At 38.6% G+C, this 22,519-nt stretch overlaps 2 protein-coding genes across 2 annotated transcripts; both read right to left on the bottom strand.

The window, feature by feature from the left end:
- Positions 1 to 2,317: 2,317 nt before the first annotated feature.
- On the bottom strand, positions 2,318 to 3,283 carry LOC124225360 (olfactory receptor 51F2-like). The gene has a single exon (XM_046637982.1). It carries the CDS (start codon positions 3,266 to 3,268, stop codon positions 2,318 to 2,320), a length of 951 nt encoding a protein of 316 aa, XP_046493938.1. The 5' UTR covers positions 3,269 to 3,283.
- An 8,415-nt stretch (positions 3,284 to 11,698) lies between these two features.
- Positions 11,699 to 12,637, bottom strand: LOC124225330 (olfactory receptor 51F2-like). Its single transcript, XM_046637946.1, has one exon. The coding sequence runs from the start codon at positions 12,635 to 12,637 to the stop codon at positions 11,699 to 11,701; it is 939 nt and encodes a 312-aa protein (XP_046493902.1).
- Between the last annotated feature and the right edge of the window lie 9,882 nt (positions 12,638 to 22,519).

The raw sequence follows: 22,519 nt of genomic DNA on the forward strand, positions 1-22,519 counted from the left end.
GGTCATCTTAACCCCTTGGGGAACTTCACTAGGAAGCCTGCCCACAAGCTGATGGGGATGCCTCACCTCAGACCTGCTATCTGACCTACAGACACTCCCAATACTCCATGCACCTCACTGTATACCCTCCTTGGGTAGCTCCCTGTGTGCATCTCCACAGGTGGAGAGTGTGAGCTTTTGCAGATGGCCTGTGAACCCACACAAAAAAATGGCTGGACTTTGCAGGATTGAGATGGCATCCAGAGCAGAACTATCAGCACCAACCTAGGGAAAGCAAATGAGAGGCTGGAAGCACCCAGCCTGATTCTTCAGCATCAAGAAAAGGTGTAGAACCTTTTGAAATTCCCACCTGAGAAGAAACAAGATGTCTGAACAGTCATATACATACACAAGACATGAAGAAGCCTCAGAATCCCTGGTAGAGATGACAAGTAATTTGTTAAGACGTGTTTTGGAACTTGACATGTGATCTATCCTGGAGAATGTTCCTTATGTGCTTGAGAAGAATATGTATTCAACCTCTGTTGTAAAAAATGTTCTGTATATGTCAATTAGGTCCCTGTGGTCTAAAGAATTGTTCAAGTCCAATGTTTCCTGGAAATTTTCAACAAGCAGCATTCGAGAAGATTGTATGTAGAAATGTGTGGTGAACTGTAAAGCACTTATCTACCTATACTTACTAGATACTATGATTATGATGAAAAGTCCAGATTAGAGCAACTAAGGAAACCCTTATCATGGCCATATTGAGCTTAATTGTTACAAGCACATTACCCCACTGTGCTGGCTAGAATGATATTGTATCTGAGCACTAAAAACACCATTCTATACACTCTGCTGTTGATAAGAAGGCAGGGAATCATGAGTCACAGTTATCATTTTCCAGCTGCTTCCATGCTATGTTCTGTTAAATGGAGGATGCTAGAAAGAGACTGGAAGCTACTGGAAGGACAAGTATCTTGGCACATTTGCTTGTTGATCCTGTCATTGTCACAACAGCTATAGTTCTTTGCCTAGTAGCATTGGATCCAGGTTCTAGTTTTAATTGTTCCCACAATCCCAGCAACAATCTCCTCATATGCCATTGGAAGAAGCAGAACCAGAGTGTGCCCCTTTCCATGGCTCTGACTCCCAGTTCCATGAGGGTTCCTCCTCTGTGCTCCTGAGGCATGAGCTCCAGCTATGAAGTACCCTTTCACAGAGGTTTGAGTCTTAGCTCTGTCTAGTCCATCCTCTGAGCTCCTGGGTTACTAGAACCAGCAGGACAGCACCCTTTCATTATAGGTCTGAGTCTCAGCTCTGGGGGGATCTTCTACCAAGCTTCTAGGTTTTCATAACTTCAAATTCTTCTCTTTGTTCCCACAGACATACAGGTAGAAGTGACGTCCTGCAGTTATTAGCTCTGTATTATTTCTGTGTTCTCTTTGTGCCTTCTCAGCCATCCAATAACTGTTTAGCTAGTTCCGTGGATTAAATACTCCCAATGTTAACAACTGGAGTGATTTCTGTTTTCCCATCTAGAGCCTGACTAACATACCCACTTCAACTTTCCTTGAGGAGAGAGTCCAAATATGGCAACATAAATCCAACCAGATCAAACTGTGTCTGCCTTTGGCTCCTAGTAATCTTGAGACTTCAGAGAAATTTATTTCTAGATGATATTTGCCAATGAAAAAAAGACTTATTAAGCGTGACATTAGTCCTTCTGAAGGAACAATACAGATTGTAATTGAATTAAGCAGAGTTATTTTTCACAGAATACTTGTGCTAAAATTCTTCCCTAAAGAGCTGAGAGAAAGTAAGAATATTTGACCAAAACAGTTTAGGTTACTGACAAAGCAGTAAAGCATGTATTGATGATGATACTAGCTATTATATTAAAAGTCAGGCAGGTCATAGGCAAAGCAGAAAAGTAAGAATATTTGGACCAATTCCATAACCATGGCCAATCCCAGCTATATATACAAGATTCAGATGATAAAACTCAATAATTTGCAACTAAATGGTTTTTATTTCCATCTTCCTCTTTAAAAAAATTTCCACATTTGAAACCTAAACTAGGTCATTGGTGTCGAAGTCATTGAAAATCTTTCATCTTAAATGAAGAAATGTTAATATTATTGTGGTTATCTGAGGAAAACAGCGAGAGAGAATTTCCAGCCTAAATTTATCTTTAAGACAACGGTCTTCTTACTTAAAGCCAAAGTGATCTTTTGGGATGCGTTCATCCCAAACATGAGTCTCAACATTTTAACATCTCTAAATGGGGTTACTCATCCATACAATGACCAGGACTAGCAAAATTTGAAAAACCTATCTAATTCTTTGTTGCACTGGGATGGAGAACTTTCAGCACAGCCCTGCGTATCTGTTTGGTCTTCACACTGTAGATGATGGGGTTCATCACAGGGGGGAGGAGCAGGTAGGCATTGGCAATCAGGGTATGTACATAAGGTGGGGCCCGTTGCCCAAATCTGTGAACAAACGACAGACTGATCAATGGAATATAGAAAATAGCAACAGCCCCGATATGGGAGATACATGTGCTAAAGGCTTTCTTTCTCTCTTCTGGGGATGCAATGCTGAGGACAGTCTTAATAATCAAAAGATAAGAAAGGAGAATGAAGATTGAATCCACCCCAGCAGTGGTGATCAGGGCTGTCAACCCAACTGCACTATTGATCCTGGTGTCTGTGCATGACAGCTTCATCACATCGGGGTGGAAACAATAGGAGTGGTGGAGCACGTGGCTGCGGCAGTAGGACAATCGTTTAAGAAGCACCACCATAGGAGTCAGTATTAATGTCCCCCTGGTGATAATCCCTACTCCAATCTGTGCTATTTTAAGGTCAGTTAAGATAGAGGCATATCTAAGAGGGTTAGAAATGGCCACAAAACGGTCAAAGGCCATAGCCAACAGCACTGAGGATTCCATGACAGTGAAAAGTTGAATGAAAAACATCTGTGACAAGCAGGCGTTAAAGCTGATCTCCCTGGCATTGAACCAGAATATACCCAACATGGTGACCAGAGTGGATATGGACAAGCCAAGGTCAGTGGTAGACAGCATGGAGAGCAAATAATACATGGGTTCGTGAAGGCTGGGCTGAGTGACAATGGCAAAGAGAATCAGGCTGTTTCCTGAGAGGGCAGTTACGTAGAGACAGCAGAAGGGAATGGAGATCCAGGTATGGAAGGCTTCCAGTCCAGGAACACCAGTTAGCAGGAAAATGATGGAAGAGGATGTAGTATTTTGTACAGTTGACATATTGAACTCCAACTGCAGGATCGTAATATGAGTGTCCTGAAATGATAAATTGCATTTGTTTATTATGTTTGTAACCTGAAATTATTTCACTAGGTAAACAACTATAAAAGACAATATCTACAAGAGCTCATAAAGACTGGTAAAAATAACATAAAGGAAGAAAGCCAAGAACACATCTAATAAAGGAGCAGAAACAGGAAATGTATTCATACACACACAAATCTAACAACAACCCATCTTATTTAATTTCACTCATCTGTTGAATGAGATTGTACTCATCACTTCCTGACTTCACAAGGTAGACAGTCAATAAATACTTGTTGAAATGTGTCTGTAAGGTTATATGAAATTTTAGATGAATATCAAACAGTGTATGCAGTGATTCTGATATAGTAAATGAAGTAAGTTAGCTTCTGGTTTTCCCCAAAGAAATCTTCCCTTTATCTCTTGAATACTTTCTTTCAATCAGGTTGAATATCTCCAGCTTAATGAACAGCTAACATTAACAGCTACTATGTGTTGGTGGATGTGACAATATCCTGTATAAAACATACAATCTATTTGCAATATGATCATTTGAACTGTACCTAATTAATTCTCATACCACATAACAAGTATAAGCAGTCAAGACAATTACAAACAGAACTATTTGAGAATAGAGGCTCTCAAAAGTATTATGGATATTTTGATGTTCTGAATTTTTATTTGGCATTCCAAATAAATTTTTTAGTATTGCATATTCTAAACTTTGATACATTCAAGCATGGATTACTGTATTTATCTTCTGAGTTACCCACACGATAAGTTACTAAACTGTGTGTGCCTGAACTTTTCCATCTCTAAAGTAATAATGATATACACAACCTATTGGATAATTCAAGGATTAAATTAGTTAATGTATGTGAAGATCTTAGGAGGGTACCTAACTATGATGTAAAAGTTGACCAAATATAAGCTATTATCACTTTAAAAAATTAAAGTTGATGAGCCTGCCCGGTGGCACAGCGGTTAAGTTCACACGTTCCACTTCTGGGCAGCCCGGGGTTCGCTGGTTCGGATCTCAGGTGTGGACATGGCACAACTTGGCAAAAATCATGCTATGGTAGGTGTCCCATATATAAAAGTAGAGGAAGATGGGCATGGATGTTAGCTCTGGGCCAGTCTTCCTCAGCAACAAAAGGAGGATCGGCAGAGTTAGCTCAGGGCTAATCTTCCTCAAAATAAATAAATAAATAAAGTTAAAATACTATACAATTATTTCTCTCCCTCTCTTTTCCACTTCTATACCCAAACCCCTCTCCATAAGCCACATGTAATATTATCTCAGAGTTGAGAAGAAAGATGAAAATATTATCTAAGTCTGAACTTAGGCAATGTCCACTGGTTAATATTTTCTTCATGTGATCACTACCTCCTCCGCAGTTTTTTCTCAAACTTTCTTCATTCTTTCCTGAATCAGAAGAAGAAGAAGTCTTGCTCCTTTCCAAAGACAATCCTACCACCTAACTTCTCAATTAATTTTGACATGAGTTAAGTTTAACGTTAAATTACTGAGTGCACACTATAATCCAGACTATAGAGATACAGAACCAAATTAGATATGGGACCTGCCTTTAAGGGTATTTAGAAAAGGATAAGATAGTTAGGAGAACAAATAAGCAAAGAAACAAAATGCAGTGTGATGTATACAATAACGAGTTTGAGTTTAAAATACAGAGGCTGTATATATTAGAAAGTTGTGTGGGGGAAGAGACAAGACAGGCTTCCTTGAGAACATAAATGTGACCTGTGCAGGGGATGGTAGGTAAACACTACCATGAAGATATTCTAAGCACATCCAAGGTATGTACTTTCAGATATTTTAGAAATGCCACTAAAGTGTGTGATACGAAGTGCTAAAAGGTAGTGTTTAAAGGTAACAGGGATTCAGCATGGAATTATTGTCTCGCCTTTAAAAGGGCAAGCTATGTAGATGTTTTCTAAACACTGAGCAAAGAATGAACACATAGGTCTCTTTCAGCTTTGAGAAATAAACTCACCAATGTTTCCTTATCTTTTTAAAACTTGTATTCCCTCTCATTTGTACCATCATCGTAGTTTGTAAATATTACAAATTTTTTCTCACTCTAAACATAAGGAAAGAAGAAAGGAAAGAAGGAACATGGAATGAAGGGAGGAAAGAAGGAAGGAAGGAAGGAAGGGGGGAGGGAGAGAGTGAGTGGGAGGGAGAGAAGGAAGGAAAGAAAGAAAGAAAAAGAGAAAGGAAGGAAGAAAAAAAAAGAAAGGAAGAAAAAAGAAAGAAAAAACACTTTCTTATTAACCCTGCTTCCATGTTGCATGTGTCTCCATCCCTTCAGCAACAACCTACTGAATACTCGTCTATCCTCGTTTTCCTCTTTAATGGTTTACATCCATAGTTGAAATCAGGCTTCTTTTTGGACTGAAATATACTCTGTTGCGTATGGAGTATATTTAGTTGTCTATTGCTGCATAAAAACTACTACCGATTCATGCTTTAAAACGAGACACATTCACTAGTTCACATTTCAGTAAGTCAGATGTCTGAGCACAACATGAGTAAGATCTCTGTTCAGGAGCTCACTAAGCTAAAGTCAAGATTTCAGCCAGGACTGTGTTCCTATGTGGAGCTCAGGGTCCTCTTCCAGACTCATTCAGGTTGTTGGCAGAATTGAGCTCCTTGTGGTGTAGGATTGAGGTCTCCATTCTCTTGCTGACTGTGTCACCAGGGGTTGCTCTTAGCTCCTAGAGATTATCCTCAGTCCCAGCCTTCTGGACCTCTCACAACATGGCATCTTGACTATTCTAATCCAGCAGGAGAATCTCTGCTGCTTCTTGTCTCTTTTAAAGACTCACATGATTAACTCAGGCCCACCCAGCCTATTCTCCATTTTGATTAACTCAAAGTCAAGGAATCAGGGGCCCTTGTTGCATATGCAAACTCCCTTTGCCATATAATGCAACATAATAATAGGAATGATATCCCATCGTATTTATAGGTCTACTCACATTCAAGAGGTGGGTTTTATACTAGACAAGTACAAAGAAGGCAGGAATTTTGAGAGACTTTTTAGAATTCTGCCTACCACAACTATCTAGGCCATCCAATATCTAGACTTAATATAGGTTCAACTTCTGAAATGGCCTTTGATTCACCGTCCTCATTATCCAGTTCCATTACCGCTATTTTACATAACACTCCCATTAGTTTTTACAGGAACTACAGCAATATTCTCATAAGTTTCAACTGTTGCCAAACTATCTCCATATTGATACCAACCTGATCTCTTAAAAATACATTCATGTCACTGTTTACACAGAGCTCTTCATTGTTTTAGCATGAGGTCAAAACTCTTTCTCTCTTTATTATAGCAGTTGAGGATCTTCCCAATCTGACCAAAATCTACTTTTGCTGCTGCCTATCCTCTTCTCTACCCTAGGAACCTTTTGGTACAGGACTTTTCCTTCTTCACCAAACTACCAAATACAGGAAGTTCTTTCACAGTGGTGTGCTTTGGCTAATTTATATGTTTCAACTCTTCTTTGAATGAGCCTGAATTCTTTAGACTCATTGCTCCATTGATCCATTTATAAATTCAACATTAATTTATTTACTTCTGGAAGCGTTTTGTGGTATCACCTTCTCCAAGTCAAGTAAGAAGGAATTTCTTCTTCCTCTGGAATCACATCCTTTTTTATTCATACATCTAAAATAGTGGTCATTCCGTTGCATGACTATGCGTTATTTGAAAACATGCCTCTCCAACTAAAATAAACTACTGGCAGGTAGATCACTGTTTTTCATCATTGTATTCCCAATACCTTGCACTGTATTGTACAGTGTGGGAAGACAACAGATACTTTTTGATATAAATTAAATCTAAGAGTTGTAAACTGACCAAGGATTCCAGAAACATATCGGGATCTCAACACATTACAGCTTTGTCCATTTAATTCATGCTGTGTAGCCTGAAATTACATATGTGACTATTTTAAGAATCTCACTGAACTCTCCTTCATTCCCACAAAATGAGCTGTGTGTGTGTGTGTGGGTGTGGGTGTGGGTGTGGGTGTGTGCGCGGGGTTTTTTTTTTTTTTTGGTGGAAGACTCTGTTCTAGTATTTCAGAGTAAACTTTTATGTGCCTCTCTCCATTTTTTGATAGTAATTCTTTCTTTATTTGAAGCTAATATACCAGTCCCACCGTGAGAGCATGCTGCAGGTTCTCAGCAGGACTACCTTGAGTTCGCTCTTTTGATTACAGAAAGTCACTAATATGGTTGTAGAGTGAAGCAAACCTGGGTTCAAATGCTGACTCTGCCACCAAGTAGCAGAGGTTTTACAAATAAGCTCTTTACATTAGATTCTACTTCTGTGAAACTGGTAGCTTACCAGTAGCATTAGTTTGAAAGCATTAAATGAGACGGCATTTGTAAAGCATTTAATCTGATAACTAGTACGTGGGAGGCATTTAATAATGGTAAATGAGGATGAGGATGAGAGCGGTGTTGGTGGTAGATGGTGGCAGTATTGCCAGCTGCCCTTAGACAATGGTTTTGAAATGTCATACAATTAAGCAGAAAATTCATGACTTCAAGGGCACGTTAACAAATTGTTCTAAGCATCAAGACATATGGTCTATAGACCAATGGATCCCAATCAGTTAAAATATAATGTCCCCAAATACAGATTTCAGGAAAAAGTTTTCCACAATTTTTCTTAATGCACCCGTGAAAGCTTTTTGTAGTTAATAAAATCTTCCTCATTCTTAAAGGAAACAAGTATGTATAAAGTCTAATGTTTTCCCTGAATGCAGCAGTTTTACTTACAAAGTATGGAGATGTGTTCTCTCCAGGCCTGTTTGCCAGGAAAAGGCCTGAGGAGCTGGGAAGGTTTTCTGCTCAGGGATAGGTAGCATATATAAGGAGCTGTGACTCAGGCTGCGTGAAATTGCTTAATTAGCAAACTCTTGGTGGACTTTTTTGTGGCCCGCAGAGTATGAAGCTCCCCAAGGGTTCCTTCTCCCTCATGGCTTCCTTCCCCTTCTACTTCATCATACGTATCTTTGTCACTTCTCTACAGGGACCGGTATTACAGTTCCCTGCCCTTGTATCATGGTAAAATTTTATTAAAAGTAAATTTGTGATTAAAATTTCAAAATAAAATACCTGCTGTATGCATGAGCTCACTCCTGGCCCGACCTTCCACACACACCCAGCTGATAAATGTACCTTCCTCCAACATCACCTGAGTGAATTTTGTACACTTTTAAGAAACCTCTCCATTTATGAAAAAAAAAAACCTTCATTAATTCTTTCATAAAACACTTTAAGTATCCATCACATTTCAGGGTTTTGCACTGGTAATACAGAGAATAGAATAGAATTGCTTTCTCCCGGGCCTCAAAACCCAGTGAGAAAAGAGACATAAAACCCAGTGATGATAACTGGTGATATTTATGATAAGAGCAGAGAAGAGCATGTATTTATCCTTCAGGAAGGTCAGCCCCAGGTCTGTCAGGAAACAAGGGAGAACAGGGCACAGGAAAAAAAGGAGTGAGCCATAACATATTCAGCACATCTAGAACCCTGAGTGCAGGTGAGGGAGCAAGTGGCAAGTCAAAAAGCTAAACAAGGAGACAAGATCCATGTCACAGAAGACCTCAATAGGCTCCCTAAAGCATTTGAATTTAAATACCATAATAGAAATTTCTCAGTATGGAATTTAATCCTTCTCTTTTCTTAGGAAAATACATTCCAACAGATCCTTGAGAAGCAACTGAAGAATACACGCATCTTATTTGAGGCTACATTATATAGTACAGTTCCCTGCTTGGTGCAATATCAAATTAAATTACAAGAATGTCAAATTTTCCCTCTAAGCCACAATACATCAGTTATGCAGAAATATCAATTAGGAACATTCTCATATAGAATTTCAATGAGCTCATAGAGTCTCAGCAGAACACTTGGTTACTTACTCTTCCAAATTCTACATCAGATTAATCAGACTATTATTTTCAGCATAGGCTCAGACAGTGCTAAATAAGCATTCTTTCATAGGTCTGTAAATAAACGCAAAAGTTGTAAAAATTTGTATACCTATGTATTGGACAATGCTGAATTCACAAGAAAATATAGCTAATAGAAGAGAGAAAAGTATTTCCTGTAAGATTAAAGAAAAAGTACAATTAGGTAGTTTTCTGTGAATTGTATCATTTTACAAAGAGGGAAAAGGAACATACTTTAAAATGGATTTTATTAATGCACACATACGACTATACTATGCAAAATTATATGTAATTCACACTTCATGAATCACACTTCTTATTGCAACATTTGTCAAAATTGTTGCTTTTATCAGAAACTTCTCAAACACATTTATTTTAAAACACATTAAAAAATTTGGTTGCCCCATCTTCAAAATTCTCCACTTTCAAAATTTTTCCTGAGCATCGACAAAATTTGAATCTCCACTGTTTATTCTTTTATTCCTTAGATTTGAATATGTATTATATCTCCTCTGTTAAATAACAGGTTTCTTGAAGCCATATTTTTTCTCATCAGGCTAAGAATTTCCTAGGCTGATGATTTTCCTCTTAGTTCAGGCTCTTCCTGGGAAAAAGAGAGACTACCCTTTATGACTTATCTTAGCATCTGGTACAATGTTTTATGCACAGTCTCATTCAAAAGAAACCACTAGTTAAAATATTATTTCAGTTTAGGTATGTTTAATCTGATTGTTACTCCTTAAGAATGGAGACTGTGTCTTCACTGTTCACTGTTTCACCTCCAGTACTTCCCACAGTGTTTACCAAAATTTGAAGAAAAATCGTGAAGACACATGGGAATAACAATTGTATGGAAGATGGAGAACAAAAAGTTATTGTGTGTGAAAGATGACAAGAGTGGAGCCATACTAAAACAGAGTCAAAGCAGCCATTTCAGAGGAATTGCCTTAGATGTCTTATTTTCGTTATCTTCAAAACTGGACCAAAGTACCAACATTCCAACAAGTCAGTGAGGACAAGGCTATCCTGTTTGTAAGGACTGAGGAAACCGAACTTTGCTGATGACCAAATCGCTAACCAATCAATGAAGTACAAGTCTAGCCTTTTGCCTGATGACTGAATCTCAAGCCAATCTATGAAGCACAAGCCTAACCTTACCTCATCTAACACCAATGAACTCTCCCTTAATACAACTTACCTATCTCATCTTCCTCCTTTTTCTCCATAAAAACCCCAAGCCTGTCTCCTGTAATCAGAGCACATTTGAGATTCTACTCAAATCTGTGTCTCCCGAATGGCAATTCCTGAGACCCCAAATAAACTTTTTGCTTCTCTTGCAGTATATGCCTCTTATTTGTTGACATGTTTTTAGGCGGGTGTTAAATAGAAATCGATTATTTCATTATCTGAAAAAATTTAAAAACTCATTATTGAGCATTTTTAAACTGCAGGGAAGTACAAGGAAGCATAAGCAAAAAAATATCCAATTATCAAAAGATAATCACTTTTCACATTTGGAACATGTTTATCCATACCTTTATAATGTATATGTGTGAGTGGTCATGTGTGTGTACATGTGTGTGCATATTCACATGAAACACACACACAAACTGTGATAAGTACCCTGTATACAAATCTATCTATTCTCGTAACAATATATCATTTATATCTATATCAGTGTTTAGCTTGTTGCATGATAGTTCATATTTTATTTATTCAATATCCAAAAGTAATTATTTAAGCAGTTTCCAAATTTTCATTGCAATGCATAATGATGTGTTGAACATCACAATACATCTTTGGCCATTTACCCCATTAGACACATATTTAGAAGGTGAATCACTAGGTATTGCATAATTAAAATGTTATTACATTTACCGAAGGGACTTGAAGAGCTCTTTTTAGAAAATAGGAAAATATGCATTTAATTTGATTTTTTCTCATTTTCTGCACTTATTCATGTTCCTCAGCCATGAATAATCTATTTGGGGGAATAAAGAGCATTACCAATAAATGGTTAGAATTATGGCAACTTAGACTTTCATATTGACCTAAATTATATCAAACATCCCTTGGATAGCTTCATGCCCTAGAGTTGGTGAGACTGTTTGGACCCCAATGTATGGCTTCATTTGTCTATTTTGCAGACATTTTTTAAGTGGGGCAATATTCTGTGCAAGGTAGAGCATTTATGATAGTTAGAGGTACACAAAAGATAGTCTCTTTTCTCAAAGAATTCACACTCCAGAAATCTGTTAATAGTCAGTAAATGGATCATCAGAAAAGAATGAAAGTATGTATAAACAGGCTTCTTCAATATATAGTCATAATACACACTAGTAAATGACCAAACATGAGTCAGAGATACTATGTAAAGAAAAGACACACTGAAAATGTCCTAAATTAGCTTAGAAAGGAATATTTTGAGATTGCCTTGCGAATTTGCTTGGTCTTCACACTGTAGATAATGGGATTCATTACAGGAGGGATGAGTAGATAAACATTGGCAATGATAGTGTGTACAACAGGAGGGGCATGCTTCCCAAATCTATGCACCAGTGATAAGCTGATCATGGGAATGTAGAAGATGGCAACGGCACTTACATGTGAGACACAGGTACCAAAGGCCTTCTTACGCTCCTCGGGGGAGGCAATGCTGAGCACAGAGTGGATGATCAGAACATAGGAGAGGAGGATCAAGATAGCATCCAAGCCAGTAGTAGAGATGACAATGGTCAGTCCAAATGCACTGTTGATCTTGGTGTCTGTGCATGAAAGCTTCATCACATCAGGATGGAAACAGTATGAATGGTGCAGAATACGACTATGGCAGAAGGACAGGCGCTTAAGAAGCAGGAGTAAAGGCACAACAGCTATTGTCACCCTAATAACAATTGCAAAGACCACTTTGATGATCCTTGAATTGGTTAAGATTGTGGCATATCTCAGTGGGTTACAGATGGCAATGAAGCAGTCAAAGGCCATCACCAGAAGTACTGAGGACTCCATCAGTGTTAATCCATGGATAAAGAACATTTGGCCAATGCAGGCATCAAAGCTGATTTCTCGAGCATTGAACCAGAAAATGCCCAGCATGGTAACTAACGTGGAAAGGCACAGCCCTAGGTCCGTGAAGGATAGCATGGAGAGGAAATAGTACATGGGTTCATGGAGGCTGGACTCAGTGATGATGACAAGCAGGATCATGCCATTCCCAGAGATGGCAATGGCATAGAGACAACAGAACGGGATGGAGATCCAGGCATGGTAGATTTCCAAACCAGGGATGCCAGTAAGAAAAAAGACTGTAGGATAGAAAATGCTCTGATTGAAGAATGGCATGATGAGTAAAGGAACAGATTTCCCTGGGGGAAAGGATCATATCCTGTAAAAATAGGCAAGAAAAATGTTTTCACCCTCTTCTACATATCATACAATTTAGGATCTCTAATGAACCCTGTTCTGCTCTTCAATGGAAGTTCATACACCGTTATTCTTTTCTTCAATTTCCAGTTGATGCTGGGTAAACTAGAGAAAGAGACAGACCACTAAATTGTATGATGGCACCTGGGTTTTAGCAAGAGGCCCACTTGTTACATCGAGGCTTCAGTATATTTCCACATACATGTATAAAAGAGGAGATCAGATTAGATAATGGTGACATATTTTCTAGTTCTGTGATTCTATGTTCATGGGCGGATAGGATATTTCTGCTCACCATAGGACAACACAAAAGGCAATTCATCCTGCTTTTCTTCACTTAGTCTCCAGAGCAAAAACATTTGAGAGATCCATTAAGATTTATGAGTACTTATATATGGAATGAAAATAAGATAAAAAATAGAATATTAAATATTTTCTAGAAAAATGCTTCTGATTGAACAAATACAAAACTGCTGTTGATAAAAACTAAATACTAGTAAAGAACCAATCAATCTGTGAAAATAGACCATGGTGGGTGATAGCTGTTAAAATGTTTACATAGGTGGTAGCTGTGAACCTGACATTGTTTAAGGGAAATTCTGCCTGGAGATAGACAGCCTCAGGTAACCCCTACAAGAACAATTAAACTCATTGGACACTCTCAGATATCAACTGGAGAAGAATTACCCAAAAGTGTCTTGATATTCCATTTTTGCAAAAGGGCATTGAAAATATAATGGGGCAGGGAGTCCCCTCAGAAATCCTCACTGAGTCTGGACTCATGTCCACTCAGATGGAGGATGACGACTATGAACCATCTCCTCTGTTTGAGGATATGAGCACGCACTCACCCAGATTAAGAAATCTGTAGGATCAAAGGAGTTCCTCTATATTGGGTCTTCCTCTAAGTTTCCTGACAACCTATTTTTTTATACAGGAAGAATGCTTGGTTTTCAACATTTGCTCCTCTTTCACTCATTCATGCTTGCATTCTCTCAACAAATATGCAAATACCTACAAAGTGTTAGTGTATGCAATGTCCAGAATTAGAAGTAGACCTGGTACTCCAAGAAGGTCTGTCCATGACTCTGGGAAAGAAAATATCTGAGTGTAAATTAATTTGGTGACTTCCAGTCTCACCCCTGAATGATCAGGCAGTGGCTTCAATTTGAGTGAGAATAATTGGTTATAGGAGGTGTAGCTAAGAAGATGTTTCTCCAACTATTTGTAGAAAGGAGAAGAGGAAAATGTTCAATATAGGAAGCTTCTTGAGGACTTACTAAAATAGTCAATGGCTTGGAAATTTGAATTGAGGCAATGCAAAGCAAAATAAAATCCAGGAGTGTGGAGTGAGCACTTGGACATCAGTTGGAAGACAAGCCTCAGTTTTTCACTTGTGACATACATGCAAGAATCTCTGTGTGTCCCACTCTGATAGTAAGTCTTGAGAGTTGTCAAACTAGTGTTTGGGTTGAAGTCACAGGAATGATGAAAAACGTCTCGGAGTAATAAAATCTAAGGGAAAAGTTATCTGAGGAAAGAGCCCTAGGGAATAGCAGTTATTTAAGGAAAAGACAGAAAAAGCACCTCCGAATGAGACTGCAGAGGCATGGCCTCTAAGATGAAAATGACCTACGGGAAAATGCAAGGTCATGAGTTTTTCTCAGATCTGTGATCTCAGAGGCAGGAAAAATGCCTGGCACAACAGTATCTAAGAGGATCTGTTGAATAAATGAATTCATTGCCACTGATAATAGTGATAGACCCTAGACACTTAACATCAGGCATGTACTGTGATACCTGATATATGGCCGCCTCAAATTAGAAATAAATTTCATGTAATCATATTGACAGATTTTAAAATAGGAGGAAAACTAACAGCTTTCTTATTAATCTGGCATTCATCCTTGAGACTCGGACTTTGCTTTAATTTGGATCTGATGATAAAAACAATTTTTCAAAATAAAGTAGTAAGGAACTTAAAATCATATGCTTTTCACTGTAAAAAAAAGACCCTCAATTTAATGCTATTTCTATAATAGCAAATAAATTGAGATCCCAGTGGATTATCTAAGTGTTCAAGCCAGCTTTTCTCTCTAATAACAATAATGAAAATGTGTTAAATGACTCCTATGGACCTGAGAATTTACCTCATTATATCTCTTTGTCTGAATCCCTCTTTCCGCTACTCTGCATGCTTCTCATGGTATCTTTTTCAACTCCCATAATCAAGGGAAACATACTAGGACTATTCTAATGCAGCAAACTTTATTAGCAAAGCTAGGAGGTAGAAATAGCTTTCTTTTTCTTTCCCTTTTCATAGCATCTCATTCTCTTCCCTTTGCTCTTTCTCTGTGTTTGTTGGGGGAGGTGCTGGGGGGGGGTATCTTCTCATATTGCCTGAGAATGTTACTTAAGATTTTTTTCTGATTGGTGAATAATTTTCATGTAGAGTATTACAAAAGACAATTGAATTGAATTGAAAATTTAAATTAATAGACCAGTATCAATTTTAGATATAGGAATAATCAGAATGAAAAATGTTAAATATTACCCTATTTAACTGTTGTTGTTTTTATGATTTTTAGGACTTTATTTTTTAGAGTAGTTTTAAATTCACAGCAAAATTAAGAGGTAGGTACAGAGATTTCCTATATACTCCCTACCCCCACACGTGTGTAGCCTTCCCCATTAGCAACATCCCCCACCAGATGGTACCTTTGTTACAACCGGTGAACCTACCTTGACACATCATAAGAACTGAAAGTCCTTAGGTCACCTTAGAGTTCCCTTTTTTTAATTCTATGATTCCTTAACCACAACTGAGTTTTCTTGCACTGAAGCTAATGAGGAAATATTAAATAACTATTTTTGAAAAGATATATTTGAATGTCTCTTTCCTCCATCTATAGGAAGAATTCTTTCCTATAACCAGACTGCTAGGAACAGATAAATAGACAGATCCCACTACAAAGTTTCATATCCATTGCTATCACAACAACATGCATTGGACCTTATTAGCTTATTTTTAATATGGAAGAACTGAGGCTAAAATTAGAAAGCTGAGGCTCAGAGAACTCATGTTACTTTCTACATTCACCCAACAAACCATTGGCAGATTCAGGAATTGAACCCTTTTCCTGCTGACTCCCAATGCCATGCTTTGGCCAATCCCTGTTTTAAAATAACATTTCTTTAATTGTGAAATGAATGGACACATGCTTATGACTGACGTCTATATTTGTAATAACTATTTGGAACATTGCAGCAATTATTTTTAAACTGACATAATAAATGAATCTGTTGAATATATACTACTGAGTTCCCCAATTACCTCTGAACTGTTGGTTTTATAAACTATCTGAAGACTATATAATCCCTGATGTTTTCAGAAAAGACTTCAATGCACCAAAACACTGACCTCCTGCAAAGAAAAACTCTTGGCTCTGGAAAGTGACTCATTTGATCCTGCCCTCTGCTCTTTGAAGAGTCATCCCAGGCAGCAGTCAAGAGTCTTTTAAAGCCAGAGAGAGAGACAGAGATAGATAATCTCACAAACTTACAGGCAGAAAAGTCCTTCTGTCCTGAGGCTGGGGGAACAGTCCCTGATCAGTCTGGCACCCTTAAACCATCTACAAAGAGGTCCTCTTTTGCCAGGAAAGCTCATGGGGAGAGGTCTCTGGAATAGGATGGTTATCAGATTTGAGAAAGACAGCCTTTATTAGGAGCCCAGAAGCTTCCTGGTGAGGGCCATTTACCCTGCAGAAAAACAAATTCCTAGGAGACAACTCTATACACTTGTGTCCTGCTAACACTCTGCCCCAAATGACAGGCTCTAAGGGGCAATTTCTTTTCAGTCTAGATTCACTCTTACTTTCCCAAAGGTGAATCTTGGTTATGAATTGCAATTCCAGTTCTCATTCAAGACCTTCTTGCTCCCTTGAACAGCTGTAAGTCAAAACTTGCAACTTGCATAGGGCGAAGAAAGGGAGAAGTGGTCACCCATGATTTTGCTCACCAGTCATTTACCAGTATCACAGTTATTTTGTGATTATGAAAATGTCCTAAAAATTTTTGCGGTGATAATTGCACAACTCTGTGAATATCATAAAAACCATTAAATTTTACACATTAAATGGATGAATTGTATTGCATGTGAATTGTATCACAATGAGACACATTTTTTAAAAGGAGAATTGAAAATTATAAAGAAAGTGGAGAGATCACACATGCTCTCACCCTAGAATAAAGAGAAGATTGTTCTGGATAAAAATGAAATCAATAGTGTCACTAGAATATAAGAGTATAATTACTGACCTATGAATTTAGGAAAATTATGAAAGATAGAACAAATGATGAAATAACATTGATGGATGAAACAGCCTACATTTTGTACAGGAGAATATTGAAAGGGAAGGGCAGTGGAAGCTATTCTAAGGGATGTTCCAATCCTAAAGTGTTGGACTGGAGAATTCCATTGAAAATATGATTATTTTACTTCTGCCCTCTAACCCCAACTTGGCCCTCACTGTGCTGTATCTTAGGCCACAGAGAAATTTGCCTAAAGGTGGAAAAAATGAATATGAATGATTCTGCCACTGAGGCAGGTCTGCACTTTAACTCTAGCAACATCCAGGAGACATAGAGAACCCCTGGACCCAGATGAAGCGCTAACAGTGGATTCTTCCTCCCCATGACAGGATAACTCCTCCCTTCCTCATGGTGCAGAAGACAGTCTATGGTAAATAGAAACAATATCCAGGAAAACATGAACAGAAAATGTTAAATATATAGAAGACCACACAGTGAAGAATTCCTAAATACGTCATTTCACGTAGACAATGAATTCAGGTGGACAGGAAATAGCCCCATGTATGTACACACACACACAAACACACACACATGCACACACACTTTAGCGTTAGATTAAGTAATAAGAATTTTAAATCTAGAATATTTTTGGAAGTGTCCCCGCATCATGTTATACATGTAGCATATCTTAGAGTACCTTCTCTCATGCTACAGAACTATAAATGTGCAGGGAGGGGCAGAGGCAGAGCAAAGCTGCAGACAACTGACTTCACATGTTAGGGGATGGCCAGATCAGAGCCTGATTTCTTAACAAGCCATAGTCCTTAAGCCCATGAATACTTAGAGCTTTCATCTTCATTCAGAAAGAACGTACACAAATACGTTAATTCTTTAATAGGAAATGCATAGAAATGTCTGAGGAGCCTATTGGTATTTGAGAAAAAGCTCAGTGTCAACTAGACCACACCTAATTATGTGTGGAAAGAGATAGGGAGAGAAGCACAGTCAATGCACGTGCCTCCAGAACCCAAAGTGGCCTACTAAGCATTGTGCATCCTTCTTGTGGTGGGAAATGCAAGACACAATATTTTTCCTTTACTATGGAAGAGATGTCCTAGCATGCCCCAGACAACTGGGTCACTAAAAGTTGCCAGCCACCTTCTGGAATGCATGTGTTACTAGCTACTTGTCCATTCCACATGATTAGCATGGTTTCATCATTTCATCAACGTAGTGGTCCAGTGTGATATTCTGTGGGGTGTTCTATTGTTCCAGGTCGCTTCAGACTATACTATAACCACATAGCCCTGGGTTATCTATGAATATAAAAGTACACTGTTGTACATTTTGAGTGAATGAAAACTATTCCTATTCTTCTTTTTTTCTTACAAGTGAATGATCCGTCTTGTCTTGCTGTCATACCTCATCTCTTGACTCTGATCTCCATACCCCTCCTAACATTAAACCTAAAAAATTGCTTTCTACCCCCCACATATCTATGCTAAAATGTTTACCTGGGGCTCCTCTTGCCACTGTGCTAACAGGCAAAGAAGCATGGTTACAAAGCTGATTCCAAAAACTAAGGAGGAACTGGGTTGCTGCTATACCATGGAGACAGTGAGGACCATATCCAGAGCCTAGAGGTTTCACTAGGGCTCCTCTTATGTTCCATACCCTGCTGTAAAGGCAGATGAAACACCACAGTAACTCAATAAGCGCAAGATCACAGAGGACCCAATGCCGTCAGGAATAAAATTTGGGTCAACCCACCAGCCAGAATGATGGCTATGGTAAAGATGATGTATAGTGGAGAGTCCGATAAGAAAATGATAAATTTCTATCTCATGACCAGCTATAAAAGTGAGGACTGAACCTTCTATGTGTATTTTAATGCATATGTAATAATCAATCAATTATTTTGTATGAGGAGCGCTGGTAGTGCTTAATTTGACAGTTTATCACAAAATTCACCAGGCAGTGAAGATCCATGTCCTGAGCAGATTGGGAGAATAGTTTATCACTTGAAAGTACTGGACTCTATGCCTGATGGGCTTTCACATCTGTAATTTTTAAGGAGAGGAGGAAGTTTTGTTCATTTACATGAAAAATTGCTGTCTCCTGCTATGTTAAATCAACTATTATATGTATATATTTGACAAACAGCAGAAAAGGTGGACTGGACTTATTCTTCCTCAAATTCATTTCTTTCTATTACTCTGCTTAATATCTCAGGAGAGCTGACTCTTACAGGCTGTACCTATCAGCCAGATTCCAGCTGAGTTTGAATCAAGGGAGACACTTGTAGAAGACTGGATTTTTTCCTACAGGAAGGATCTCCTTTCGCTTCAAACCTCTTTCTGGGAATTTTGCATAGGCCAAACAACAACCTTATTTTTAGCTCATATTCTGCAAAACATTTGGGTACGACTCTTCCTTCCAAACAAGACCATTAGCCCCTGGAGGCATGAAAAGGCCAATTTTTTTTTTCCCCAGTTTTATTGAGATATAATTGACATATAGCCCTGTATAAGTTTAGGGAGTACAGCATAACGATTTGACCAAAAACTTTCATATATATCATCCAGCACTATTAACTATAGTCATCAGGTAGTACATTACATCCCTAGGACTTATTTATCTTATAAACTGTAGATTCTACAGGTTGAGCCCAAAGTAAACAGTGAATGGATTCTTTACATTTTCAGTGAATGCAAAGGTCAAATGAAGAATCCCAGGGGAGAACCAAAGCCTCCCTCCCCCTTCTCAGACTGGAGTTCTGGCTGTCTGTTCTATTTGCACCAGAAAAAAATGTACCAGGCTTCCCACAGACCAGCCAACCAAGAGGTCAGAAGTCCACTCCACCCAACTTTGGTCTCAAGCAGTGATAGGATGTAGAGGAAAATCCTGCACAGCCGCTCTATGCCTAGAAACTACCCTGGTGGGGCTTGCCCTGGAGTCTTATATGTGGCTGAGGCAAGGCTCATGGGACTAAGAACAGGAGTGAAAGGCTCAGGAAAGGCATTTTACCTTACGCCTCAGATGACAAAAAGATCAAATGGCACCTATTTTATGCATCTCATACCCAAAAAGTACTTACAAATATAGGCATTAATGCCAGTAGGATCAAGGAGTCATTTTGTTTGTCCATTGAAGATATATACACATATCAGTCAGAGACCAATAAGAAATAAAAATCACTCAGATAACTTAAATGGAGACACTTTAGTGAAAGAACTAATTACAGAACAGTGGACAGGGTTAAGGAAACAAACAAGGGATGCTGAGATACCTGGATACCACGCAGAGTGAGAAACCAGTACTGGCCCAGGAGCCAAGGTGGTAAGAGAATTCTTATCAAAGCAGGATCTCTGCTGCCACCCTTCCTTCTCCTCTCAGTGCCTTCCATTTTATAACCCAGCTGGAAGTCAGTCCACAAGGGCATCTGACAATACAGTCCATTTGAGTCAACACCCTAGATCATCAAGCAAAGAAGGGAAGGATGAACAGTAGATCTGTTTCACTGGGAAGGGCAATGAAAGTAATGAGCAAAAGTTTCCAGTCAAAAATATGGTATATGCTCAGTCTTTGGAAATGATGCATGATTAAGAGAGGCGAAAGCAACTGGGAAAGTAAGAGATGCCCTAAAAACAAAGAGCAAGTATAGTTTTGCAGAAAAGTTTATGAGCAATCAGCAAACTCCAAACCAGAAGCTGACACAGACACAGCCTGGAACTTTATTGCTAGCCGTTGAGGAGGGAACTGGGTGGTCCTGGGAGAACTAAAAATTTGATAGAAAGGAGGGGAGGTGCCACCATGAAAGACCTGAAAATTGTCATCTAGCAGCCTTCCAAACGATAGTACATAGAAATACTCGGTGAACTGTGGAAACACTTGTATAGCTTCTAGTCAGTAGTTACTGATGTTCTTACCAACAATCCATTTGGGGCACATAAGATCTCCTTGTCATGGCTATATCAAACTTAATTGTGATACATACATATTACCTCACTGTGCTGGCTATGAAGATATTGTATCCCAGCTTCAAACCACCATTCTATAAACTCTGTTGATGAGAAGACAAGGAATCGTGAACCACACTCATGGTTTGCCAGCTGGTTCCTGTCATATTCTGTTAATTGGAGGATGCTAGAAGGAGACTGGAAGCTACTGGAAGGACGAGTATCTCATGTTTGCTTGTTGATCCTGTCAATGCCACAACAGCTATAGTTCTCTGCCTAGTAGCATTGGATCCAGATTCTAGTTTTAATTGTTCCCACAATCCCAGCAACAGTCTCATCATAGTCCGTTGGAAGAAACAGAAACAGACAGGGTGTGCCCCTTTGCAGGAGTCTGACTCCCAGTTCCATGAGGGTTCCTCCTCTGTGCTCCTGAGGCATGAGCTCCAGCTACAAAGTACCCTTTCACAGAGGTTTGAGTCTTGGCTCTATCTAGTCCATCCTCTGAACTCCTGGGGTACTAGAACCAGCAGGATAGCACCCTTTCATTATAGGTCTGAGTCTCAGCTCTGGGGTGATCTTCTACCAAGCTTCTAGGTTTTCATAACCCCAAACTTTCTCTTTGTTCCCACAGACATACAGGTAGAAGTGAAATCCTGCAGTTATTAGCTCTCTATTATTTCTGTGTTCTCTGTGCCTTCTCAGCCCTCCAATAACTGTTTACCTAGCTCCTTGGATTAAATACTTCCAGTGTTAACTACTGGAATGATTTCTGTTTTCCTATCTAGAGCCTGACTAACATACCCACTTCACCATTCCTTGAGGAGAGAGTCCAAATATGGCAACATAAATCCAACCAGATTAAACTATGTCTGCATTTGGTTCCTGGTAATCTTGAGACTTCAGAGAAATTTACTGTATTTCTAAATGATAGTTGCCAAAACCAAAAACAGACTTATTGAGCCTTAAGCATGACATTTGTACTCCCAAAGGAACTATATAGATTGGAGTTGAATTAAGCAGAGTTAGTTTTCACAGAATGCTTGTGATAAAAAATCTTCCCTGAAGAGCTGGGGTAAGTAAGAATGTTTGACCAAAAAACATTAGGTTACTGATTAAGCAGTGAAACATGTATGATGATGACACTAGCAGTTGTATTTGGAACAATTCCATAACCATGCATAATGCCAATTATATGTGCTTGATTTAGACGATAATATTCAGCAAAATTGCTATTTCTAATACACTTTTTATTGCTATTTTCCTTTTTAAAACAATAATAATATCTCCACATTTGAAACTAGGTCATTTGTGTCTAGGTCACTGAAAATATTTTCTCTTAAATGAAGAAATGTTAATATTATTGTGGTTTTCTGAGAAAAATAGCAATAGAGAGTTTCAGCTCATACTTAACACTAAAGTGATCTTTCGGAATGCTTTCACTGGAAGCATGAGTCTCAACATTTTAACTTATATAAATAGCATTTTACTCATCCATGCAATGACCAGGACTAGCAAAATCTGAAAAGCCCGT

The sequence above is a fragment of the Equus quagga genome, chromosome 14, assembly GCF_021613505.1.
Source record: "Equus quagga isolate Etosha38 chromosome 14, UCLA_HA_Equagga_1.0, whole genome shotgun sequence".
NCBI classification, from domain to species: Eukaryota; Metazoa; Chordata; class Mammalia; order Perissodactyla; family Equidae; genus Equus; species Equus quagga.

Coding starts and splice junctions, on each gene's coding strand:
- LOC124225360 (XM_046637982.1), bottom strand. CDS start 3,268: ATGTCAACTGTACAAAATACTACATCCTCTTCCATCATTTTCCTGCTA.
- LOC124225330 (XM_046637946.1), bottom strand. CDS start 12,637: ATGCCATTCTTCAATCAGAGCATTTTCTATCCTACAGTCTTTTTTCTT.